This window comes from Canis lupus, chromosome 11, assembly GCF_003254725.2.
Source record: "Canis lupus dingo isolate Sandy chromosome 11, ASM325472v2, whole genome shotgun sequence".
In the NCBI taxonomy this organism is placed as follows: domain Eukaryota; kingdom Metazoa; phylum Chordata; class Mammalia; order Carnivora; family Canidae; genus Canis; species Canis lupus.
Window position 1 is genome coordinate 61,036,274 of NC_064253.1, and position 27,808 is coordinate 61,064,081.

Sequence of the window (27,808 nt, forward strand, 5' to 3'; positions counted from 1 at the left end):
CTATATTAGATTTTTTTAAAAATATTTTATTTATTTATTCATGAGAGACAGAGAGAGAGAGAGAGAGAGAGGCAGACACACAGGCAGAGGGAGAAGCAGGCTCCATGTAGGGAGCCCGACCTGCGACTTGATCCCGGGACTCCAGGGTCACACCCTGGGCCGAAGGCAGATGCTAAACCGCTGGGCCACCCAGGGATCCAAGATGCTAAGGATACCAAGACGAAAGATGTTGTTGTAGCCTTAACAGTGTTATTTTCTTCCATGATTTCTATCGTTTCCATATCACCAATGAGTTTTGCTTTCCAGAACTAGGAATCCAGGAATAAAGCCTATTATTGTTTCTCCTTTTAATTTGTGGGAGATGAAAGGATTTATATGTCAAGAATTTGTCAGTTCTGAGGATTCTGTAAAGGTGGCAGCATAATTTTGCTGTCTTTATGAATCCACACATAAAAGCATACAGAAAGGTACAAAAATCATAAATGTACATACAGCTCAATGAATTTTCAAAATGAGCACATCTGTTTAATCAATACCCAGATAAAAAAATTCATGAAACCCCAAAGCCTCTTTTGTTATGTGATGTTTTAAAAACTGACAGTTTGTTCTCCCAGTGTAGGGTGGAAAAGGATGTCTCAGAAATGACAGTTCATAATTTACTTCTATTAGAGAGTCTTAAATGTCTCCAATTTTTAAGTGAAAGAATATTTGATTGACAAGACATAAAATATTGGTCAGGCAGTGTGATGTGGTAAAAAGAGCTAATAAAATCAGGACACCAGTATTAAAACTCTATCACTAACCGGGTAGTTTGAGATAAATTAAAACCCAGTATTTCATCTGTGCAGTGAGTGGTCTGGACTAGAACAACAGCTGACCTGTGTTTCTTCCTTAAGAATCTCAGTTTTGGCTCTAAAGAGATGTTCAAGCTTCAAAGTTTTTTTTTTTTTTTTTTTTTTTTTTTTTTAAGATTTTTATTTATTCATGAAAGACAGAGAGAGAGAGAGGCAGAGAGACAGGCAGAGAGAGGGAGAAGCAGGCTCCCTGTGGGAAGCCCGATGTGGGACTTGATCCCGGGGTCTCCAGGATCACGCCCTGGGCTGAAGGCGGCACTAAACTGCTGAGCCACCTAGGGATCCCCTCAAGCTTCAAAGTTTAAAGATATTTTCAACCCATCCTTTGTTTCCCCAGTAGTGGTAAACTAACTGCTTTCTGTAGTTGGTAATTCTGTGAATCTGTAGTACGTTTTACCTTTTTAACAATCTAGTTAAAAATTTTATACTTAATGTCTTTATAGCAAATTCTCTCTATTAAAATAACTATGTATTTTGTTCCCTGACTGGACTCAGACGGTACAGAGTCCTAGCAGTGGAGTTTAACTTCCTACTTTCCAGTTTGCATATGTCAAGTTAGGATATCTAAAGTTCTGGCTACTTCCTGCCTAGATCCAGTCAGTATAATGTCATTAGTTGTAGTGGGCCAGTGTGATGTTGGATGGATTTCCAATATGATCAAAATCTCTGTGACTTTGTTAGAGAACAGGAGAGTTGACATAGAACTAAGGCAAGATTGCAATATACTGTTCACCTAGTCAGGTAAAAGAGGTGTCTCTGGGGTTCCTTCAAATTAATACAGAAAAAGAGAATTTGCTTACGAGGTTTCAGGGGTTATATTGATTTGTTCCAGTAAAAATACTGCATCTTGAATACAGCTGTATTTGGAGTCACTACCTGTCTACCTTTCTGATAATCCACAGGCATTCTCCAAGATCCATCTGCTTAGTACTTATAGACCAAATAGGCAAGTTAAATGGGATGTGATAGCTGTCACCACCTTTTCATCTTTGACGTTTTTGGTTATGGCACCCATCTCTGTGGTACTGCTTTTTAAAAATACCTTGAGGGGGAGAAGAAACTCTAGGGGCTTCTACTCGAATGTTTCTACCATACTGATTCTGACTACATAAATCAGAGGATCACTATGGGCTTTGTGTCACTTGCCAGCTACGTCTGACTCCATAAATCAGAGGATCACTATGGGCTTTGTGTTACTTGCCAGCTACGTCTATTCTAGTTACACATTAAGGAACTATGGAAACAACCACAAGGTGGGTCTGTAGATTTGCTTGGCCCACTATGATCCAAACTTGATCCAAAACTGGAAGTAGAATATGACTTTATTTTCTAGCTTTCATTTCATAATGAAAATATTGTGATGTTAAAGTTCATAGGTGATTATGAGTGCTTCAGAACTCATATTTTTTTTTTTGTTTGTTTGTTTCTTTTCTTTTTTTCAGAACTCCTACTTTGAATTAGAGTCAGATCTCAATGTGACAAATTTTGTTAAGAGTTTTGGGGAATATCACAAACATCTTAAGATAGGACAGATAATTTTTGTCTTTTAAATATGAGCATGTTAAAAATAAAATAACATCTCCTAATGTCAGCTTGTTCCTTAGCTAAAGGAATGTTTTAAAACTGAGAAAAAAAAGCAAAGAAACCATATTAACTATATTTTTCTACTGACAATTATTTATATATGCAGGAAAGATCTACAAGCTGTTTCTGGTTAACTTTCTGTATTTTCACAGTTTAACTTCACAATAAACTAATTCTGGTACTGGTATGATATATACAAAAGAACATAACACCTAAAGAGATTTGTCATAGGATTGCCTCATACTGTAAAATGTGTTACCATAGTGTATATATTGAAAAGAGCTTCATAGAAAGGCCTATTTGAATTAAGGGAAATTTTTCTAGCGGACATAGTTTTGAAAATTAGACAAAAAAGATGGATGTGAGACCCTTCAATTGTTCTTTTCCTTTCTTTTTTTTCTCTAATAAAATCTTCGTTTCACTGATTTAAGTGATTTAGGGTTATAAGTACTTTCCTAGTGCTATGGTGTGTTGTTTTCATCTCAGCCTTGCAATAAGAATTGAAAAGAATTTTATCTGGGGCTCAGAGAATAGAAGCAGCCAGAAGTTGCATTTTGCCTGCTTTCTCTGCTGGTAATGATCAGTCCGTTCAGTAGATATATCAACAAGTGTCTGCTGTGTACTAGGTAGTAAATATGTCTTTTTGTATATTTTCTTATTTTAAATCCTTGTAAGTTGTGTATTACTCCCATTTTATGAAAGTTGAAACTTAAGCCAGCAGGGTTTAGTGATCCTACAAAGAGGTCACAAAACTGGTATATAATTCCAGCTGCTTCTTTGACTTGTGACAATACAAAGGGAAGTTAATGGTAGTTAAAATCATAATACTGAGCTCTTGAAATATTTCACATGTTTTTCTGTCATTCAGTACATTTATAGAGCACCTACTGTCTAAAGTCTCTTAGAATTTTAAGAGATAAGAACTTTATAATGGAGCTAACACATACACAAAATCTAGAATGTGATTATGTCCTAAGAGGACAGAATAAAATGTGCAAGTTGAGGAAAAAAGGAAAGTTATTTTGACCTAATCAGAAATGAGTATTACATGAGTGAATCATTTAAATGAAATCATTTAGTAAATTTGATTTGGATTGTTTTAATGGTCAAAGGAAAACCCAGGTATATTAAAATTTGGCTAAGTTAGTGAGTGTTGGGTATTAGGTAGCTGAAGGTAATGGTAAATTTCCATTAGAGTAGTACCCAGGAACACAGAGGACAGACACCAGTGAGTATTCCTAATTGTATGTTTATTTGAAGTAATAAGTTATCTTAGAATGTGTTCTTCATAGTGACTGTGCTGTGATGGGCTCGTTATGGCTGTCATGCAGTCATTTCCAGAATGCATTCCCAGAGCTAACCAGAGTATGCCTGTGTGAGAGAGAGAGAGAGAGGGACACACACACGGTAGGATTGGAAGACAGTTAAGAGAAAGGGGGATAAAGGGTGTGTATGTGTAAATAAGCATAGGGAAAAAGTCTGGCAGTTGTCATTTCTCAGGATAGGAGTGTGATAGAATGGTAGAAATAGGAAAGGGTAATTTTTTGCTTATTTTGATTTACTTATATAATAATAGTGGTAAGTTAATACTTACTGCTTACTGTGTGCCAGGTCCCCATTCTGAGTGATTTCAAAGTACTCACTTGTAGTTGATTTTTACAACAACTGTGTGGTGTAAATTACTTTTTTCTTTACCACTTCCGTATGTGTATTTTTTCTTTTTTTTTTAAATTTTTATTTATTTATGATAGTCACAGAGAGAGAGAGAGAGAGAGAGAGAGAGAGAGAGGCAGAGACATAGGCAGAGGGAGAAGCAGGCTCCATGCACCGGGAGCCCGATGTGGGATTCGATCCCCGGTCTCCAGGATCACGCCCTGGGCCAAAGGCAGGCGCCAAACCGCTGTGCCACCCAGGGATCCCTATTTTTTCTTTTTTGAAGATGTGGGAAAGCAAACAATCAACTTGTTGAGTTCACACAAAGAGTAAGTGCTGGTGCCAGGATTTATACCTGAGTAGTTAAACCATAGAGTCAATAAGCACTCTACATTAAGCACTCTGTAATTGCTTTTTTTTTTTTTTTAAGATTTTATTTATTTATTTGAGATAGTGTGCCTGTGTATACAAGTTGGAGGTGGGGCAGAGGGGAGGGAGAAGCTGACTCCCTGCTGAGTCTGATCCTTGAGCGGATCCTGACTTAGCTGAAGGCAGACAGGCGCTTAACCGACTGAGCCGTGCAGCACCCCTCTGTATTCCTTTTCAACATGAAGATGGTGCAGTATGGAGGAAGCTAGTGACCATTACCTAAGAAAAGATAATACTCCTTTGTCAGGCTGACTGACCAATGTTATAATCAGTCACCACTCTGTGGTGCTCTAGTGCCCATATACATATTTAGGTAGGTAATAATATCTAAGTAGAGACATAGCGGTATCATAGCTTACATGGGGGTTTGGCTCTAGAGACAGCATGTATTATCAAAATAATTCTTGAAAATTCTTAGGTTTAAGGAAGTTGCTACACTGAAGATTGATGTCCTGCCTCTTAGTACTTTTCTCATAATTGATTTTTCTTCCAGATTTGGAACAGGTCACCATTTCTTGAGTTCTTACCAGATGTATATCATTAAACCTTGGCATCACATGTTCATTGACAGGATATGTACACCACAGAAAATGCACATCTGCCAACTCATGTTCACTCCTGGGCACGTTTTGTTGTGTGGAATGGTGGGTTGCACTATTTGACTTTATCTCCTTTTTTCTCCCTGAGCACATAGAGATGAATTTCCATGTTAATACAAATATGATGATGTTACCCTAACAAATTCACACATGCATTTATGTAGTTTGTTTTGTTGTTTGTTTTTGCATAAATGGGCATTTTCCTAAGAGATAACAACAACTTGGTTATATATTCTTGCAGACCTTATTTTATGTATTATTTATATGTATATGTACTGATCGAAATACATGGTTTTCTGTACAATAATGATTTCTTATTCTACATATTGTTTATATACATATATAAATATTTTTTTTGTCTATCAGTGCATGTAAAGCTGCTACATTCTTTTAAATAGATGCATTGTATTGGGTTGGGAATCCCTGGTGGCTCAGCAGTTTGGCGCCTGCCTTTGGCCCAGGGCGTGATCCTGGAGTCCCGGGACTGAGTCCCACGTCCAGCTCCCTGCATGGAGCCTGCTTCTCCCTCTGCCTGTATCTCTGCCTCTCTCTCTCCCTGTGTCTTTCATGAGTAAATAAATAAAATCTTAAAAAAAAAATAGATGCATTGTATTCCACAGATTGGGTGTGACATAATTTGTTAAAATTTTGTTTAATTTTATAATTAGTAATAATTTAGTTAAAAGAATTCAAATATGATTAAATCATCATAATATTATATCATTATCATATCATAATCAATATAATTAAATAAATTTGACCATCCTCACAAATCCCAGGCTTTCTCAAGAGATATAATAGGAGTTAATTTTGGTGTATTGCATACCCTTTTCTGTGCATTCCATGTATATGCATCTTCCCATGTTAATATTGCTATATCACACTCTTGATTGCTCCTGTATAGTATTCCATACCACAAATGATCATGGTTCGTTTAACTCTTCTCTGATGATAGTCATTTAGATTTTTTTCATTTTTTTTCACAGCATTATAAACAACACTGCTTTAATATTCTTGTATGAAATTCCTTGGACACTTGAGTCAGTTTTAAATTAAAATTTTAATTTATACTCCCAAGTTACTCTTTAAAATGACTTTTAATACTCTTACAGCAGTATATGAACTTCTTCACATTGTTGCCAACTAATAAGTTAATATAAATACTGAGCTGTACATTTTTTTACCAGTTGAATGTGTGATATGTATTTGGTCATTTATATTTCCTGCTTTGTGACTTGTCCATTTTTCTCTCGTGTTTGTTGTCTTTTTCTGTTGATTTATTGGAATTTGCTTATGTAAGTTGAAAAACACTATTCCAGTCTTTTGTCATATAGAAGTTTTGAATTTTAGTAAGGTCAAAAAAGTCTTTTCCTTCATATCTTTATTCAGGTTAAGTACTTTTCTTTCTGTTGTCAGCGTGCTAGATTTTTTTTGAAATTGGGCATGTTGAATTTTTAAGTCTTTAATTGTCTAAATGGGAGATGATAATACATTTGTTAGTATAGTAAATGATTTAAATGAATTTTAGGGACGCCTGGGTGGTGCCTGCCTTCCACCCAGGGTGTGATCCTGGAGTCCCGGGATTGAGTCCCTGCATGGGGCCTGTTTCTCCCTCTGCCTGTGTCTCTGCCTCTCTCTCTCTGTGTCTCTCATGAATAAATAAATCTTTTAAAACATGAATTTTAAATATTGAACTCTTTTAATTTGGATAAAATCTACTTGTCTTGATTTATTATCTTTTCAAAAAACTACTGATTTTAATTCATTACTAATATATTTGTGCATTATACTCCTAAACTAAATTATACTGTCTTCTTCCTTTCCTTTCTTTCTTCTCCTCCTTCCTCTCTCACTCTTCTTTCTTTATAATGTATGATATTGGATTAATCATGGAATGATTTAAGTTTTTCTCCTTTGCTGTATTCCATAATGGTTATATAGCATAAAAATGAGTAATCCAAGAATATTTGGTAAATGTTTTCCATTAATTTATCTGAGTTGGCACCTTTCTTAAGATAGATCTTGGCCTTGTAGGTTTTTTCCAGTTATTTATATGTTCAAGTTTTCTATCTGTTTTTAAGGGAATTTTGATAATTTATGTTGTCCATTTCTACTGCATTTTCACATTTATTATATTAAATGGATGTTGTTTTCCTGTAAAACTCTATAAAAACTATTTCTTTATTTTTCCTTCTAATGCTTTGCATTATTTTTGTTCCTACCCTGAGCCCCTTTCTCAGACTTGTTGAACAATGGTCTGTTTTATTGGTTTTTCCAAGAATAGCTTGGGGTTAGCTTTATTGATTGCCCATCTCCATCTTGCTATTTTAACTTCTATTTAATTGGTTTCTGCTTTTATTTTTTTATTTTTAAAAAGATTTTATTGATTTATTCATGAAAGATCTGTAGAGGCAGGCAGAGACACAGGCAGAGGGAGAAGCAGGATCCCTGTGGGGAGCCCAAGGTGGGACTCAAACCCAGGAGCCCAGGATCACACCCTGAGCCAAAGGCAGATGCTCAACCACTGCACCACCTAGGCATCCCTGCTTTTATTTTTATAAATTGCTTCTATTTCTCTGGTTGAGTTTATTTTTATTTTTATTTTTTTGTACTTTCCCTTTGATATTTCAAACTTACAAAAGAGTTGCCAGAATAGGTCAAGGAATTCTCATGTACTTTACCCAAATTCATCAAGCATTTATGTTTTGCCCCATTTAAAATTTTTTTCCAGCTTTACTGAGGTATAATTGACAAAATTATATATATTTAAAGTGTACAGTTTGATGGTTTGATATGCATGTGAATTGTTACATGATTATCACAATCAAGTTAATTAGCACATCCATCATCTCACATAGTTACCCCCCCCACCCCGTGACTTAACATCTACTGTCTTAGCAAATTTCAAGTGTATGAGATAGTATTGTTAACTGTAGTCACTATGCTGTACTTTAGATCTCCAGAACTTCCTCATTTTAGAACTAGAAATTTGTACTCTAGCATCTCTGAGTGTTTTTATTTATGCATTACTATTTTTTTTCAAAACCACCAGAATGTCAGTTGGAAGCATTTGCGTAGTTACTTCAAATTACTTAAGTCTGTTAATATATAAGAACTATAGAACATTTACTAAAATCAGAACATTTAACAGTAATACAACACTATTATTAAGCCATAGTCCATATTTAGATTTTGTCAGTTGTCCAAAAAGGTCATTTGTAAATATTCTTTCCCATTCTAGGATATGATCTAGAACATACATTGCATGTAGTTGTTGTCTCTTTAATGTTATTTAATCTGGAGCATTTTATCAGCCTTTTTTTTTTTTTTTTTGGTATGTGTTTCTTGACTTTGACATTGCTAAAGTGTAGGCCAGGTTTTTTCCCAGAAGTGCCCTCAATTTGGGTGTATCTGATTAGATTAGTTCGAGTTATATATTTTTGGTGGAAATACTGTAGAAGTTAAGATGTGTTTTCAGTGCATGATAGCAGGAGTCACCTGATGTTTGTTTATGGTGAGGTCTGCAAGGTTTCTCCACTCTAAAATTATTTCCCTCTAATTAATAAGTAGTTTGTTAGGAAGCATTTTAAGATAATGTATATATATATGTTCCTCATGAGCCTTTCACCTCTGGGTTTATTTTGTTATTCTGTTTCTAGCCTGTTATGTTAAAAGCTAAGTTTATTTCAGCTTTTATTTTCTAAAGTAATTAAGATAATAAATTTTTCTTAAAATTTGCTTTGATGTATCAACTGGAAGTACTTAAAACAGGGCTGGGAATGAAAGGAGAGAGAGTAGGTAGGGAGATTGTTTATAATAATGTGCTATTAGGAAACTGGCAGTAAGAGGCTGGACAGAGTGTTTTAAAGGTGTCCCGATCACCTGTGTCTTAACAAAGTGCTTACAGTCTTGGTTTAAAGAACAAAAGATAGAGTTTATAATGATTGTGATTGTCGCACTTATGAGTAAGGTTTTGAAAGTCATGAAGTTAAGTTCATTTCTTTCTTATTTTTTTTTTTTTTTAAGATTTTATTTATTCACAAGAGACACAGAGAGAGGGGCAGAAACACAGACAGAGGGAGAAGCAGGCTCCATGCAGGGAGCCCGATGTGGGACTTGGGCTCGATCCTGGGTCTCCAGGATCATGCCCTGGGCTGAAGGCAGGTGCTAACCTGCTGAGCCACCCGGGCTGCCCAAGAAGTTTTTCTTTAGTGCCACGGGCACCTTAGGGTTTATTCAGTGTACAGTTCTCTCAGAGTGCATTTCCACTTTGCTGTTCCAGGGGCTGCGGCGGTGGCACGGAAGAACCCTTTTTCAAGCTGGTTTACTGCTATGCTCCATTGCTTTGGTGGAGGAATTTTATCCTGTGTGTTGCTTGCAGAGCCTCCGTTGAGGTTTCTTGCAAACAACACTAATATATTACTGGCATCTTCAATCTGGTAAGCTGCCATTATGGTGAACTATGAGACATTTTAAAAAATTGTTTTGTAAATTACTAATAAATGAAATTTTTTTCTTTATAAAACCTATCTTATGTTCTTGAAAAGTTAATACATGTGCAAAGGAAGGAACCCAAATAAAGCTGATGGTTTTAAGTACAAAGTCTCTTTCTCACCCTTCTCATTTATCCTGTCCAGAGGCAAGTTTGTTACCTTTAGTGGAAGCTTGTCAAATGTGAAAGGAAACCAAATATTTGACCCCAAACTTACTAATTCATACCCACAGACATACAAAAGGATAAAATCAAGAATGCGACCAACTACACAAAAAGTCCAGGTGATTATTATGATCCATTTATAATTACCATTCTTATTATATTCTATGTTGGATTTTTCATCGCCTTATGGGATTTAACATTAATTTTGTTTTTATTTATTTTTTATTTTTTATTTTATTTTTTTAAAAGATTTTATTTATTCATGAGAGAGAGAGAGAGAGAGAGAGAGAGAGAGAGGCAGAGACACAGGCAGAGGGAGAAGCAGGCTCCATGCAGGGAATCTGACATGGGACTCTATCCTGGGTCTCCAGGATCAGGCCGTGGGCTAAAGGTGGCGCTAAACCACTGAACCATTCGGGCTGCCCTAATTTTGTTTTTAATCTAGTTTTGAAGTGAAGAAAAAATGTTAGTAGGAATGGCTTTGGATTCTTACAAATCCAAAGATTCAGTTATCTTTAAGAAGATTGATCCATCAAGCTAAAAAAAAAGTATAATACACATCAGAGTGGGTTTGCAACATCTGAAGCAGAAACTATACTTTTGATTAAAAAACATATCAAATATAGAATATTAGGAACACTTAAAGTTCATTTTTATTGTGATAATTTTTAAATGAGTATGCAACCAGTCTTAAAGGGGAATATTATACATAGTGGTGGCAATGAGAAAAAGTAACAGTGGAAACCTGTGTTAGTAGAAACAAGTAGGAGTAGAATAATAAATTTGATAGCTAATATTTACTGAGTTGTTAACCGTATATCAGCTAAATTCTTTATATTCATATTTAATCATACACGTCCCGTAAGGTAACCATTATTTTTGACATTTGACAAATGAGAAAACTGAGGCCTGGAGAAACTTTGCTAGAATTTACAGTTCAGTATTCATATTCAGATCAAACCCAGGAAATTTGACTTTAGAGCTTTGACATGTAACAGCCCCTGTCTCTCATAATTGTTTTTTTTGTTTGTTTGTTTTTTGTTTTAAGTGACTTTACCCCCAGTGTGGGACTCAAACTCATGACCCAGACATCAAGAGTGCATGCTTTACCAACTGAGCCAGCCAGGTGCCCCTGTCTCTCATAGATTTGTTTAATCATCTCTTAAAATACAGTCTTCTGCTTGCTATATGTTCGTTCTTTCTTTCTTTCTTTCTTTCTTTCTTTGAAGTACAGTTGACATATAGTGTTATATTAGTTTTGGTGTACAATATGTTTCGAGAGTTCTGTGCCTTACTCAGTGCTCATAATGGTAAGTGTACTCTTAAACCCTTTTACCTAGTTCACCCATTTCCACTTCTCCTGTATACTAACCACCCTTCTTTGTTGCATGGACAAAGTGATTATTTAAAAATAAGTTAGAGGGGTGTCTGGGTGGCTCAGTAGGTTAAGTGTCCAATTCTTGATCTTAGCTTAGGCCTTGATCTCAGGATGGTGAGTTCAAGCCCTTGTGTTGGGCTCCTCCATGCTGGGTGTGGAGCTATTTGAAAATAAGAAAGATAAAAATAAGTTAGAACGTTTTACTCCTATGCTCATTAGTTGCTTATCCAATAAAGAACAAAATATAAAAAAAAATAAAAAAGAACAAAATCTAAAACTTTTACTATGGCTTATAAAACCCTACAATATCTTCCCTTTTGTTCTTCCTGATGTAATGTCTCCATTGATTGTACTCCTGTTCATTCTGTTTTAGCCAACATTGGTTTTTTTTTTTTTTTTTTTTCCAACATTGGTTTTTATCATTTCTTGAGCACATACAATGTTTTTCTGCCTCAGGACCTTTGTGCTTGCAGTCTTTTCTCTGTAATGCTGTTTCCCCAAAAGGCTCATATTTTCTTTTTTCAGAGAGGTCTTCTTGACTGGAATAGCACCTCCTCTCCCATGAATATCACATAATCCTTCCTTATTTTTCTTTTTAGACTTACTACTGTCTGATGTATTATCTGTTTATTTCTTTTTATGTTGGTCTGTCTCATTCTTCTAACACAATAGCTTATCAGAACAGGGATTTTTGTTTGTTTTTGTTTTTTTTAGAACAGGGATTTTGTTTTGTGAACTGTGTGATAAGTACTTTTCTAGGTTCGCTAAATATATTAAAGAAATGCACTGCTATGTATTAGAAGGGATTTCTGTAATTGAGTAGTAAGGAATTACAGATCTTGATTATTTGATCCCTTAAATAAAATAAAATTGCTTGTCTCCAAGTGGATGCTTTCTTAGCTTAAATTAAAAAGTATGTTAGAAGTGGAAAATAAGAAATGCAATTTTACATAGTGAATTAATAGTATAATATTTAATTGTAAACCTCAGATCTTTTATTATTGCAGTTTTATGCAGGAGGAAATTGAGGCTTAGGGAATTGGTGAATGGCAGGGTCTGAATTCAACTCAGCATTTGGACCATGACTTTAACCAAGAAGAGGTTTCATTTGAACAGTTTTCTTTTTTTTAGGATCAAATCTTTTGTCTTATTTTTATTTACTTATTTATTACAATATATTTTTTCTTTAAAATTTTTCAATTAATATTAAACAGATACAGAAGAATATTTATAAAATAAATGCAAAGTATAAAGAACTGTGATATAAAAAAGGTGCATTCCCATCATTTAGAATAGGAATCTTTTTATTATAAAATGAAAATTCAGGAAAACCACAAAAAAATAAATATTTGGCCTAATGTATTATTATGAAGTATAATATACTTGAAGTTTTACTCAAGTAAGAAGTAAGTTTTTGCCATTCATTCTAGAAGCCCCTTCTGTGTATCTCATTCTAATCACAATGCTTTTCCCACCTTAACCCTTACAGTAGCATACCATTTATCCTTTTATGGTAATCACTTGTATATTTTTATGATTTTATCATCCAGATGTTCATCCCTAGACACTATAATTTTGTCATACCTATTAAAAGATTGATGTCTCTTAAGTCATTTTTATATTATAGATTTCCCCCTCCATTCCTTTTTTTCCCTTATAATTTATCTCTTGAACCAGAGCCATTTGACCTGTAAAGTTTTCCGTAGTCTGGAATGTGCTGATCGCATACACATGGTGCAGATCATTATATTTCTGAATTCTCTGTGTTTCTTGAAAATTGGTAGATTGATTCCGAATACAAATCAGATTCAGGTTAGATTCCTTTGGCAAGACCAGAAGGGGCCCCAAATATCTGATTTGCTTTCTTTTTTGTTGACGTTTGCACTCTTACACTTAATGACCGTATTAATTAACTGGGAATTACACAATGGTAATAGTCTAGTTCTGTCTTCTTATGTATTAGATGGAGTAGTATTATAAATAGATAACTTTCCACTCACCATCTATTATTTGGTTACCCAGTTGTACCATTCATGTAAGAATGGTAGGATAAATCCTTGATTCTTTCTTTTTATGTACCAGTTTTCATGATAATTAGTCCCCTGTCATCTTCCAAAGGTAACCAGTTTTGTTTTGTTTTTTTTTTTTTTAGTTATTATGAACTTATGGATTTAAACATATTTCATAGGTTGCAATAAATTGCAGTTGTCATTGTTGAAGTTCAATTTGTTTCATCTTTGGCAGATGGGAGCTTCTTCAGATTGGTTCTTCAGACTGATTAGCTCCTTGATACTTAATATAAGATTTCTTTCTTTCTTTTCTTTTCTTTTCTTTCTTTCTTTCTTTCTTTCTTTCTTTCTTTCTTTCTTTCTTTCTTTCTTTCTTTCTTTCTTTGAGAGAGAGAGAGAGCACGTGCACAAGAGTAGGGAGGGTCAGAGGGAGAAACAGACTCTCTGTCAAGGGGGAATCCCACACGTGGGGCTGGATCCTGGGACTCCTGGATCATGACCTGAGTTGAAGCCAGACTTCTAACTGACTGAGCCACCAAAGCACCCTAAGATTCATCTTGTACTTTTCTTCTGGAATCACTCATTTCTCTGGTTTCTCTTACTGAGCAATGGCATTTCAGGACCAAAATTTGAACACTAGAGTTGTTCATTATTACTGGATTGATACTGTTTCTAAGCCTTTTCAGTGGACAGAGCTAGGAAAAATCAGGATGAAAATTATTTATGAGTTCATATTAATATTTTTAATTCAAATTCAAGACCATAGAGCCTTCATTAAACTTTTCTGTTACCTCTGTGTGTGTGTGTGTGTATCCTTCTTTCACACTAAGAATTTTCTTTCTTGAGGGCACAAGGCATAATAGAATGTTCCAGCATTACTCATTTCTTTTATTCTCTATTATATATATGATACACAATAGCTTTGGAGTGACAGTACTAATACTACCATTGATGTGATTACTGAGAACATTAATTTTTTTTTTTTGCATATGTGTTTCTTGTTCTCTTCCCATTGTAAAAATAAACTATTCTACATTGTCATAGTTATAGCTATTATATACTGTTATTCTTGCCTTCCTAATTGTAATTCAATCTTAGTTTTATATTTTATAGTTAACTGTATGTTTAGTGCTTATCACCAGTCTTTATGTTTGTGTCTCTCTAGTAGTTTTGGTTGTTTGAAGCTTATATTCTAGGAGATTTACCACTGAGGTCCCATATATTGATGTTTGTGTCTTTTGTACCTGAAAGTCAGCTTTGCTGGGTATAAAATAATTGGATCACATTTTGTATCTTTGAGGATTTGAAAGTGTCACTCTATTTCTTATGTCATAAAACATTACTGTGAAAAAGTCTGATGATCATTTAATTTTATTTTTCTTATAAGTCACATACCCTTCTAGATGCCCAAAATATATTTTTTCCTGTTAAAGCCTAATAATTTAAATAAAAGAAGTCTTGGTGTTGGTCATTCTGAGTCAGTATTTTTAGGTTATGTGGTATGTTCTTTTTAGTAGGTACATGCTTTTTTTTTTTCCAATTGAGAAAATTATTTTAGTATTTGTACTCTTCAGGAACTCTTATGGTTGTTATACAGCTCTTTGTCTTTCTTCAGTAGACTTTTTATTTTTTAATATTTTAAAAATATTTTTATTTAAATTCAATTTGCCAACATATAGTTTAACCCAGCTCTCATCTTATCATGTGCTCTCCTTAGTGCCTGTCACCCAGTTACCCCATCCCCTCATCTACCTCCCCTACTGCAACCCTTTGTTTCCTGGAGTTAGGCATCTTTCATGGTTTGTCTTTCTCTCTCATTTTTTCCCAGTTTCCCTTATAGTCCCTTTCACTATTTATTATATTCTATATTCTACATATGAATGAAACCATATGATAATTGTTTCTCTGACTTATTTCACTCAGCATAATACCTTCCATTTACATCCACATTGAAATAAATGATAGGTATTTATCTTTTCTGATGGCTAAGTAATATTCCATTGTGTATATATATACATATATATATATACCCATACACACACATATGTATACATATACACACACATATAACCACATCTTTATTCATCTATCTGAGGACATCGTGGCTCCTTCCACAGTTTGACTGTTGTAGACATTTCTGCTATGAACATTGGGGCACAGGTGTCCTGTCTCTTCATTACACCTGTGTCTTTGGGGTAAATATCCAGATGTGCAGTTGCTGGGTCATAGTTTAGAGGACTTTTTAAATCTCCTTTTTTAAATTTAAAATGTTTTCCTCTTTCTCGTATTTCTTTGAAGGTATTATTATGCTTATTTCTCTTTGTTTTCATTCTAGTTTGGTTTTCATTACTGAAGTGATTTCTTTTCCTTTAATATTTTTTTTTCCTGAGGATTGTATCTTCAGTTCTTAGTTTTTCTAATTCTAATATGTGTTGTTCTTTTATGTGTTGTATCACTTTTCTTTTCTTTTTTTTTAAGATTTTATTTATTTATTCATGATAGACATAGAGGGAGAGAAAGAGAGAGAGAGAGAGAGAGAGACAGAGACACAGGCAGAGGGAGAAACAGGCTCCATGCTGAGAGCCTGATGTGGGACTCGATTCTGGGACTCCAGGATCATGCTCCGGGCCAAAGGCAGGCGCTAAACCGCTGAGCTACCCAGGGATCCCCCTGTATCACTTTTCTTAATGTCTTTAGGTTGTTTTGAAATAGTAGGTCACAGTTTTTATCTATTTGGTGGACAGATTTTCCTGAGTGCTTTCATTGTCTACAGGGATTTATTCTGCTTTTTTTTTCTTTTAATAAATTTGTGTGAGATTTGACCTTGATACTTTTCTGTTGGTCATTTTTATGTGAAATTAGGTTTCTTGAACTTTTAGTGTAAGGTGGAATTCAGAAAAGATGTTCTGGCTTCATAGAGTTCCTGCTTCTGTTGTTTTTATAGTGTTCAAAAGATTAAGACCTGCTTTCTCAGATTCCTATGTCTCTTCTCCTTTCTCAGTTTGGTCTGAACCTTCCTTCTGTTGCTCTGTACTGCTGTTTTAATTCTATACCAGTGTTTTCTTCACCTGGGGCTTGTTCTGGGAGACAGCTTGGGTGGATCCATTTTGAAAGTTTATGGGGACTAAATTGTTTCAACCTCTTAGGAACTTCTTACTATGGCGCCTGGTATTGGAGAATCTGTTTCAGTTGTTTCCAAATTGGCCCATTGTGCTTTCTAGTGAATACCCATTTGCTATTTTGGAGTTGTTTTGTTTTTAGGTCCATTAGTTGCCACCTTTTTGCTCTCTTCTTCCTTCCAAAAAATATAGGTCCTGTGGGTGTTGGTGAATTGTCTCTTTCCATTTGCATTTTGGGATTTGAAGGGATACCTTGTCACATAGTTTTAAGCGTTGTGGATGGGGTTTTGATTTTGCTTTCTAGTTGCCCTGTTTTTATTAGGGTTTGAAGAGATCAAAGTCTGTACAGCCACTGCTGCCATCATCTTCCCTAAAACCCTTGCCATTAGTTTTGATGTCCCACTGCTTGACTGATCCCATCTCCTTTCTTCCTTTCTCAGAGATAACTATTACTCTTAATTTTGTGCTTATCCATTCCTTTACTTTTCTGTGCAGTTTTAGCATATGTTTATGTCCCTGAACAATATATTTTTGAAAGTGTTATATATGGCATCATGTGTATGTATTTTTCAGTGACTTTCTGTTTTTGGTCAGCCTTTTTTCTTGAGATTCAGTCTTATTGTGTATGGTTCTAATTTATTAATTTTCACTGTATAGCATACTAGAATTGTCATAATTTATTCATTCTTCTGTTGACAATTGTTTCTAGTTTTTTTTTCTCTTACAAACAATGTTGCTAAGAACATTCTGGTATATACTTGTGTACATGAGCAAGATTTTATCTTTATATTTGATTAAGAGTAGATTTATTGAGTTACAGAGCAAGTTATTCTTAAACTCTATTAGATAAAGATAATGCCAAATCATTTCTCAAAGTGGTTAACAAATTTACATTTCCATCATATTGCACTCAACCTAAGAACTGGACTTTACCAATAACTTACATATATTTCTCTTCCCCCATCCCATTTCTTTTTTTCTTTTTTTTTAATTGGGCGGGAGGAGCCCGCTGGGGGGGGAAACGGCCTGCGCCCCGCCCCCCCATCCCATTTCTATGTACTTTTCCTACAGATAATCTCTATCCTGTTTGTGTTTATCTTAACTTTCTGAAAAAGGTATATAATACATACGACTATACAATAAGTTTTTTGTTTTACTTGTTTTGGCCCTGTTTTAAAATGAGGTATCTCTGGGATGTGTTTTTTATTTTATTTTATTTATTTGAGAGAGAGAGAACAAGTTGGGAGGGGGGGAGGCAGAGGGAGAGGGAGAAGCAGGCTCCCTGCTGGAGCAGGGACCCCCCCCCCCCTCCTTCCTGTGCAGGGCTGGATCCCAGGACCCTGGGATCATGACCTGAGCTGAAGGCAGATATTTAACCAGCTGAGCTACCCAGGTGCCTCTGGGACTTGTTTTTTTTCACTTAACATTATATTACTAATGTACGTTAGTACATTCCTTCTCATGCTGTATAATTTATTAATATCTACATTTTATTCTTCTTCTGATGAACATTGTTATTGTTTACAAAATAATATTAACAACCACTGATAGAATACTCACTATGTCCTAGACTTTTTTTTAAGTGCTTTATACGTATTATCTCCTTTAAACCTCACAAGAACCCTTTGAGGTAGGTACTGTTTTATTCTCATTTAGCAGATGATGTAATTGAGGCAAGATGGGCTAAGTAACTTGCCCAAGTATCACAGATATCTAGTAGTTAGGTGCAGAATTCAGATCTAGGCTATCTTTAGTTGGCTTTTATGCAGTGTGTTGTTTTGGATCCTGAAAATGTAGACAAGACCTCTGTCCTCTCAGACCTTTAAAAATAAAAAATGGTAACTGTTTAAAGACACAGTATGTTTTACTATTTTATTTTTAAGGTTTTAATGTTGAGAAAAAATTGTAATCTTTGCTTTATTTGATTTTAATTTGAGAGCTAAAATGATTTTTGGAATGTACTTCAAACTCTAGCAAACTAAACTACGGGATTCTGTGAATGCACTTAATGAAAAGGCCATCTTTATTCAGTACAATAGCTCATAGTACTCACATGTGGATATTAGCACCATCTACTGGCAATGGGAAACAATAACTTGGTATGTCATAGTATAGTATTGTTTGGAAGATAATGTATACTTTCATAGGATTTTTCTTTTTGAAAACTGTTTCTGGGGAAATTAATATTTTGTAATTTTTCTATGTACTGGGATTTGTGCCCCATTTGGTTTCCTCAAACTTCCAAGTATTAAATTATGCGCATATGTATAACTGTGACTGTATTGTTTTGAGGAAAAATACAAGAAAAAGTGTAGTTTTATAGGTCTGTTATTCTCCAGTATTTTTCAAAGCATACATAAAATACACAAACTTATTAATTTGTTAGAGTAATAAGAACAAGAGAAAAGCTGTCATATTGGACTAACACGAACTGTATTTAATTTGTAATTCTGTTTTGGTTTAGTTAAGTAATGCTGTTTTTTTGTAGTCAGAGGAGTAGAATTAATAATAAAGTGAAAACAAGGGTTCTCTGATTAACCATGGGAAGAGTCTCTCTGCTCAGCCCTAGGTATTTACCTAAATTCTATTTTCATCTTTCCTACTTAAACTGGTTTAGCTTTCATTTGTCAATGGTCTGGCATCGTGTTGTATCCTATTTTAGACTAACTTCTATTATTTTGAACTATTCTTTGCTGTTTTTTCTTTCGTTTAACCTTTGTGACTTAAAAATGTATGAGAAATCAGTTGCCTTCTTATTCTTTCTTGTCTGGTGTTCCATTTCTTCTCCAGTGTTTTCTTTAGACACTTTATACAATGAAAGTTGCCTTGGATGTGATGATTTTAGTAAGAGGTGAAATGATGTCTTTACAAAAGGAGGGATGTGGTGATTGCTTAATGAGTATTGGTTGAGTGGTTCATTAAGGGAATTTTAAAAAGCTAACTTACGTTATAGAGCAAGAATGGCTGTTTAGGGAGCCATTAGTCTGATTTGTTTACTTGTGAATCTACTGAGAACAATAAACAATTGTTTTTTTGCCCTGTGGCTATTTAACACTTGAATGAGAACTGTGTTCTGTTTAAAATGTTAGCTTATTGTAGGTATACTTCAGCAATATCTGATTAAATAGGATAAAGCCTTGTTTATTTAAAAATAGCAATAATTACAAATTTTAGCTCTTATGCCAAAATGTCACATAGTTGAATATAAAAAGTCCAAGTTGCTAATAGTTTAGGTTTTTAAACTCATTTTAAAGATAGTCATGCGTAGAGAACAAAAATGGGGTCATTATACTGTATTCTTTTAGTTTTTGTTGTTTCTTTGAGTGTTTTACTTTTGAGCATTCATTACTGCCAAAGTCAAACCTAGTTCTTCTTTCTTAATCTGATCTATGGTGGATACCGAAGTATTTTTATTATATCTTAAAATATTTTTAAAAATTCTTATTTTGGGCATCCTGGGTGGCTCAGTGGTTTAGCACTGCCTTCAGCCCAGGGCCTGATCCTGGAGACCCAGGAGTCCCACATCAGGCTCCCTGCATGGAGCCTGCTTCTCCCTCTGCCTTTGTCTCTGCACCCCCCAACCCCTGCCCCGTGTCTCTTATGAATAAATAAAATCTTTTAAAAAATTGCTTATTTTATGTGTAACCTTTTCTTCCAGTACTTAAATCGACTTCCTTATTCTGTATTTAGAGAGAGAGGTGTGTAGAGGCTCTCAAAATATTTGGACATGTAAAATTTTTAAATGAATTGTTTTTAAAATGCTTTTTATTACTCTCAGATAATTTATTCCTTTCCCTCAAACTCTTTAATTATCAACTGATTCTTTGATTTGACATATTTTGTATTTTGTCTCCTGATTAACTACTAATAAATTATTTAATTTAGAGCTACTTTTCATCACGCTGAGTTTTAGGTGAGGAGATAACAAAATGAATGACATCTAAGGACTATTCTGATTTATTATGAGATTTACACCCTTTATATGTTATAGAAAAAAATTTGTAGAGATGTTGAAGCATAAGAATTGATTATTTTAATTGTACAGAGCCATCAGAATTTAGTGAACTGAGAATATTAAAAAGAAATTCCCAAAGTCAAATGTACATTATAGTATTTGAATGGGACCTTGAAGAATAGGAAGGCATTGGTAGGTGGAGATGAAGAAGAAAGAGTACTCGAGCCTGAACAAACCCCATTGCATCTTGCACTGGATCTCTGAAGTAGTATTTTAACAAATAAATTTCATATTCCATGAATACTTTTAGGAATTCTGACTTTATGAATCATGAATTGCAGTTCTTTTGGAAGACATATAATACTATGTTCTGCTTTAAGCATGAAATTGTCTGCCAGAGTATTTTAGAAATGGGAGAAAAAAAACTAGTGTGTTTTCCAGTTAATGCTGTTAGTAGACTGTATAGGTACGTAGAACAAATTAAACTTCAAAAAATAATGTACCTGGGCAGCCCGGATAGCTCAGCGGTTTAGCGCTGCCTTCGGCTCAGGGCGTGATCCTGGAGACCCCGGATCGAGTCCCATGTCGGGCTCCCTGCATGGAGCCTACTTCTCGCCTCTGCCTGTGTCTCTGGCTCTCTCTCTCTCTCTCTCTCTCTCTCTCTCTCTCAATCTCTGTGTCTCTCATGAATAAATAATAAAGTCTTTAAAAAAATAATAATTTACCTGAGAGAGTTATTTTTAAACTAGTATCACAATTTAATTGAAGAACGAGTTTCATATTTTTTTTACCTGAATGTAAAAATATTTTTCCTCAACACAAATCTGTCTCCTGAGAGCTATGACCTTTCTCTGTATTGGTCCTAGTTTATGTTCTGCACAGAAGGATACAGGTAAAGATGCTAATAGGGTTGAAATGGAGCCCTTCTCAGCTACTAAGGACTCTTCTCTAACTCCTTTTCCCAGAGGACAAAGACACTCCATTTAGAGAAGTCCCTACCTTAAAAGTGATTGTACCTTTACTTTTTTTGTTGGTGGATTCAGCTCCTACCATCTAGGAGAGTATAGGCACAAATTAGGGATTCAGTAAATACTTTTTGCATATAAAGACTATTCAGAAGTCCAAACAAGATGAAAGTCCCCTTTGATCATTTCTTTTGGGCAGATTATTGTGTATGCCTCCAGGATTTACAAAAATTGACTGCCCAATCCGTGGTCTTCTTGAAGTCAAATTCCTTGTTAATATGGATAATTCAGTTTGTCGTGCTTTGGAAAATTATTGCTGATATGCTGGGTTTTGATTTCTCTTTATTGCTGATCTTGTGATTTGTTTAAAATCTAAGCTTACCTAACTAAATTGGGTATATATTAAATAATTTATATTTATATATTACATTTATATATTAACATGTTATACTTAATATATTTAAAATTTTATAAAGTATTAAAATATTTATATTATAAAAACTTATATTTTGTTTTTACATTAAAATATTTAAATTTTAATTTCAGGTATATTACATTTTTTTGCCCATGTGACCTAGTTTCCCAGGGCTATTCTTTCCTACCTGTTCAACTCTTGGCTGCGGGAATGAAAGAAGTGACCAGAACTTGGAAAATAGTAGGTGGAGTGAAACATGCTAATAGCTATTACAAAAATAGCTGGATAGTGATGATAGCTATTGGATGGGCCCGAGGTAATATTAACATAATGTGTTTGTAAATATTCTGTTATTGATATGTTATTGCTACTGAACAATTCTCTAGTTACGTTAATGAGGACCACATACTTTAGTAACAGTATTTTGGGAAGAAAGAAGTCTTCTGTTCGCTAGTAAAGTTAATTTATAACTAGCACTTTGTTAGTACTAGTCATCAACTAGTCATCAACCGTATTTTGAGCCTATCTTACAATATAAAATCTTTATCATTGGTTTGATTAGTAGCTCAGAACTAGAGGGACAAATTGACTTAAGAAGTTATGTAAAAAGGATTATATTAAAAATTGCTCTTTTTTGTTTTTTTTTATCCAGAACAACTAGAAATAGTATTTAAATATGATTGATTATGGATTCATCTTCACTCTATATCACTTACCTTTATTGTTGAGTTCTTTTATATGTAGAAGTTGAACAAATTTCTCTAATCTCTTACTATACTGCACCTAAAACTAGTACAGGGAAGGAAATGATAAAGCAGAAAATTTTATTTTTCAGCCTGAAACAAACTCTTAGAAACATCTCTGTGCTTGAGGTTCCAATTTTAACCTTAATTATGGTACAATAGACAGTTGCCAGCTCTGATGAATGGGAGGAGTTGCAATTGTCTCAGTACCATAAATGTACAAGAAAACTCTTTCCTTCCTCCTCAAAATTATATTTTGGGGATCTTCTTCGAATTTTATGTTAGTTGTTTCAAATATTTCCTCCATAAAATTTATCTAAAATTCTTGTTTTATTTTTAGGTGCAGGTGGTAGCATCATCACGAATTTTGAACAGTTGGTAAAAGGAGGTTGGAAACCAGAAGCTGATGAATGGCTGAAGATGTCCTAGTGAGTTGGTATAAACTATACCGAGACCAGCTTTTTATCCTTAAATCTTACCAAGTATCTAAATATGGATGCAATGAAGCTGAAAAAAATAGTCATGATAATGGGAAGAGAATCAAGAAACTTAATCTTTCAAGAAGTCTGCTCTCTCAAATGCAGTTTTTAAAATAAATATTGATTCTTTTCTCTGTGAGTTCCTCCCCTTAGAAACCAAAGCTCCTGGATTGTTATGGAATTGTGGGAAGAGTATGTATTTATGGAGAGAGAAGTACATAGGAACACACTTCTGTGGATCGAAATGAATCAGTTGCAGGTTTTTGGCATTTTCATTAATGACTACAAACAACATCACTCAGATTTCAGATTTGCATGGTAGTAAAATGTTAAGTTTATGGGAACAAATCAATCCATTATTGTAAGGCCTTGTTGCTTTAAAAATGAGAGTTGAGCTTAATTACACATAAAAATAAAAGATTAAAGGAAATAAACCACTCTATATTTGTAGGGTGTACAGGTTACCTTTTGCATCCATTTAAGAGAATCTGATCATTAAATGCTATCTAAAGACACTGACTCATTCTTAAATAAGTCATGGGTGTATCCCTGATGCTCCTGCAAATGAAATAAAGAGATAGAGTTACTGTTACCACAGATCAAGGAGGAAAAAGACTTAGGGAATAGTGGCCATAGTAATAAGCAAGGTGAGGAAAGACTTTATATTAAAATGGATTAAAAATGAAGGTTGAGAAGCAGTCTGTATGATGAAGTATATGTTTTTTGTGAACCAACAAATTCTATATTTAACTTTGAATGTACTCTTAAGTGTGAATGAAGTAGTTTAGAAATAGAACAAACAAGGCTTTGACTGATAAGTTATAAATAAGGCATTAATGATATTCAAGGGAAATTTTTCTCATTTTGTCTTAAATTGTCTTTTGTAAATGCCTTGAAAAGTCTTTCACAAAACATTTCTTGAGCTCTTATAACCAAAATCAATTTGTTTCTCCTTTGTTCAAAACCTTGGAATGACTCCCCAGATGGCCTGTAAGACCCTATAAGATCTGTCTTTCTTCCATATCCTATTTGCTTTGACTTGATTTATTATTATTTTCTCCTTTGCTTGTATCCTGGAATAAGCCAGGTAATCTGTACTGTATCCTTGAACAAATTTACCACATAGTAGATACTCAGTAAACATTAGATGAATGAATTATCAGTTGGTCAGGTGAGATTGATTACTTGTTCATTATGATATTTTGTGTATGAGTGTGTATATATAAATTTTCATTTATCTATTACCAAATACTTTTGCATAGTAGAGAAAGCCTGTATGGTCTTAGAGAATATATATATTGTCATAAACAGAATGATGGTAGAATTATGAATGTTAAAGATCCTGGTGAGGGCTCAAAAGAGAATGAGGAACATGATATTGGAAATTGGAGGAGAGGTGACATACAGTGGGAGAAAACTTAGTTGAGTTATGTACTACAGTTATGTGGAAAGTATAATTTGTGAGCAGTGAACTTGGATATTTAGTTGAGATTTTGAAGCAGTGTTAAAGGTCTGGACTGGTTTCTTGCTGCTTTTAGTAAAGTGAGAGAGAAAAAGTTCAATTGAGGGGATAACTGTTGAACAAAGAAGCTAATATGATGATTTGGAAAATTCTCGGCCTATCCAGATTGCAAAGGTGATTAAATTAGGAGATTCATATTTACGAAAGTCTGTTGTGGAGAGAAGGTAAAGAGTGTGGCTAGAAAACTTTTGCTAGTGTTAAATTAGGTGTGTGACTCATGGATCCATTCAGCCATCACAGCACAAGCTAGGAACAGACATGAGATTATTTAGGAAAGATATGTGGAGGACCATCTATTTTTTTTTTTTTAAGATTTTTAAAATTTATTCATGAGAGACACAGAGAGAGGCAGAGACATAGGCAGAGGGAGAAGCAGGCTTCATGCAGGGAGCCCGATGTGGGACTAGATCCCGGGACTCCAGGATTACACCCTGAGCCAAAGGCAGATGCTCAACCCCTGAGCCACCCAGGTATCCCCTGTGGAGGACCATTTTAACTAATGTTATAGATTCCTATGTCTTACGCTGCAGACCCACAAGGTTTTTGAAAATGTTATATCAGTATAAGTACTGCCAGCTTGCCTGGAAAGGGACAAAGATAAGGTGAAATGAAGAGACTGTCAGACTCCCAAAATTCTTTAGGCAGGAAATAGGCTGATAAAACTGCTCAGCTGCAAACATGTGTTACCTTTCAAGAAAAAGGAAAAATGACTTTTGGCTGGGAGCCACGGGCCTAGATGTCTGAGGCCAGGCCCACAGTTGGAGTCCAGGTGCAAAGGCCAGAGCCATGGGTGCAGAATGGATGGGTGGACTCACTGGATGGAACCTTATGTCACAGAGGATTATTCCCAGGCCTTGAAACCTTGAAACCTAATGGAGTTTGCCCTGCTGGATTTTGAAGTTGCACAGGACCAGTGACTTCTTCCTTCCTTTTCTTTCATTTTCTCTCTTTTGGAATGGAAATGTGTCTGTTACCCTATACGTATTCCACTGTTGTATTTTGGATGCACATAAGCTCATTTTCCAGTTTCACAGGAAACTAATCTCAGAATATTCTAATTGTGTCCTGATCTTTCAAACCAGTTTTACTGACATTTTCCTAAATCTCAGCTCTTTTCCAATTCCCTGTCCCATTTTATTGTCTGCAAAATCCTTGCTTTTCAGATTCAGTGCTTCTGAATTTATGCTCTAAGGGAATGCAATCCAAAATGGAATGTGAATATGCTAAGAGGATACCCATGATGAGACACTATGGTACACAACCCAAACTGTTAGAAACAAAAGATAGCAAAATGACATTAAGATAAACCTCATGCCTGTGACCCCTGGGTGGCTCAGTTAGTTAAACAACTGTCTGCCGTCGGCTCAGGTCATGGTCTCAGGGTCCTGGGATTGAGTCCCGCATCACAGCCAGCTCCCTGCTCAGCGGGGAGCCTGCTTCTCCCTCTGCCTGCCACTCCCCCTGCTTGTGGTCATTTTTATTCTCTCTTTCTCTCTCCCTCTCTGACAAATAAATAAAATCTTTAAAAAAGAGATTAACGTAATTCCTTTTTTTTTTTTATCTCATCCTTTAAAAATGTCAATTTGGAATACATTTTATAATACAGTTATATGTATATGTAATTTATAAGTTAATTGATAAACATGTATTTGTGTCTTAAAACACTTTTTTTGGTATTAATAGGGCTGCACAGTTAAAAAGCTTAGGGCAGCCTGGGTGGCTCAGCGGTTTGGTGCCGCCTTCAGCCCAGGGCGTGATCCTGGAGACCCGGGATCCAGTCCCACGTTGGGCTCCCTGCATGGAGCCTGTTTCTCCCTCTGCCTGTGTCTCTGCCTTTCTCTCTCTCCTCTCTGTGTTTCTCATGAATAAATAAATAAAATTAAAAAAAAAAAAAGTTTAGAGAGACCACTGTTCCAAAACATGAGTGTTACCCAGTCAACTGTTAAGCAAGGTCTAAACCCCTGTGGCCTACACCTAACCCTGTTTTGACTCAATCCTCAGCTTATAATAAATAAATAGTTAATTTTTCATGAAATGCAATTTGTCATATTTGCCATGTGGCATTCTAAGAGTTTATCATTTATCTTTCTCTAGTTGTAAGCATAAGCATAAAGCTAGATAATGATCTGTTACTGAGATACATACTTTAAATGTGTGGCAAATAAATAATACGAAAGTAATGCTTTTGTAGATTAACATTTTATTATGGATGTTAAAATTTCAGCATTCATTTATTAATATACTAACACTAATAGTCTATGCTGGAGTTAGCAAAGTAATGTGCTGGATCTGGCTTATAGTGTTATATGAGAGCCAATTGTGTGTATCTGTTTCTTTTCCATTCTGTACAGTAGCCTGAAATTTACTGTGATGGGAGTATTTACACCATGGAAATGGGAAAATACTAGAAATCAGGGCTTTCTTTTTTTTTTTTTTTAATTTTTATTTACTTATGATAGTCACACACACAGAGAGAGAGAGAGGCAGAGACACAGGCAGAGGGAGAAGCAGGCTCCATGCACCGGGAGCCCGACATGGGATTCGATCCCGGGTCTCCAGGATTGCGCCCTGGGCCAAAGGCAGGCGCCAAACCGCTGCGCCACCCAGGGATCCCGAAATCAGGGCTTTCTTTTCCCACCCACCCAAAGGGTGCTTGTTTCGTGCTATAATGACTAATCTCCTTTTTCTGAGTCATACTGTGGAACATGGGACTTTCATATCTTTGTGATAAAGTATTATATGGTCAGATGTATTTCAGAAATACTGTATGTAGAAATGAACTCTATTGGAGAGTCACAATATGTATGAACATTCTAAGATCTATGATATTTTATCAGGGAAATTATACTTTATACAACTTAGCACTTCTAAAACTTTACAAGTATATTAACAGAACTCATTTTTATCTGTTAATAACTCATTAAATTAATATTTTCCAGAGTACTCTTTGAGAAGTAAATGGAGCATATTTGTTACTTACTGACTTAAAGTATGTTTTATTTTCAGCCCTGCCAAGGTGACCCTACTGGGGTCAATTATCTTCACATTCCAGCACACGAAGTATCTGGCAGTATCAAGGCATAACCTTATGTTCCTTTATACCATGTTTCTTGTGGTCACAAAGGTAAGAATTCAGAATAGCTATAAATCAGTATTCTAAATTCTGTGTAACCAGAATTCTGCATACTAGGCAAATAACAGGAACATTTATTTTTTATTGTTATTACAGTCTAAAAAGGTAAATTTTGGGTGGTTTATTCATTGCATCCATGACTTTCTGAAACATAGCTCTTGTATGATTCTTCCTTTGACATTGGCTGAAGCTATCAGGAAAGATTTGCAGATAGTCTAACCATATATTGGAGGCCAGAGAGTAGTGGAAATTGCTATTGCTGATCAGAGACTGAAGACAGCATTGTCTCGTTTGTAAAATGAGGTACTTGGGCT

General features: G+C 35.0%; 1 protein-coding gene and 1 long non-coding RNA gene across 4 annotated transcripts in view; one reads left to right on the forward strand and one right to left on the reverse strand.

Annotated features, from left to right (window-relative positions):
• TMEM38B (transmembrane protein 38B) overlaps positions 1-27,808 on the forward strand; it is a 50,313-nt gene that overhangs the window by 4,901 nt on the left and 17,604 nt on the right. The window contains exons 1-6 of one of the 3 annotated variants that reach the window (XM_049116344.1): positions 3,536-3,560; positions 5,014-5,164; positions 9,402-9,558; positions 21,749-21,933; positions 22,701-22,788; positions 27,368-27,485. In XM_049116344.1, the coding sequence (XP_048972301.1) occupies positions 5,095-5,164; positions 9,402-9,558; positions 21,749-21,933; positions 22,701-22,788; positions 27,368-27,485 (618 nt within the window). In that variant the 5' untranslated portion in view covers positions 3,536-3,560; positions 5,014-5,094. Of the gene's footprint in view, positions 1-3,535; positions 3,561-5,013; positions 5,165-9,401; positions 9,559-21,748; positions 21,934-22,700; positions 22,789-27,367; positions 27,486-27,808 lie in introns of those variants that run through there. The other 2 variants (XM_025432929.3, XM_025432928.3) reach the window with 2 other exon arrangements.
• Positions 3,505-27,463, reverse strand: LOC112650196 (uncharacterized). The gene is made up of 3 exons (XR_003130020.3): positions 27,342-27,463; positions 22,334-22,406; positions 3,505-4,739 (listed from the first exon to the last, which is right to left on the reverse strand). It is a non-coding gene; the product is annotated as an uncharacterized LOC112650196 (long non-coding RNA).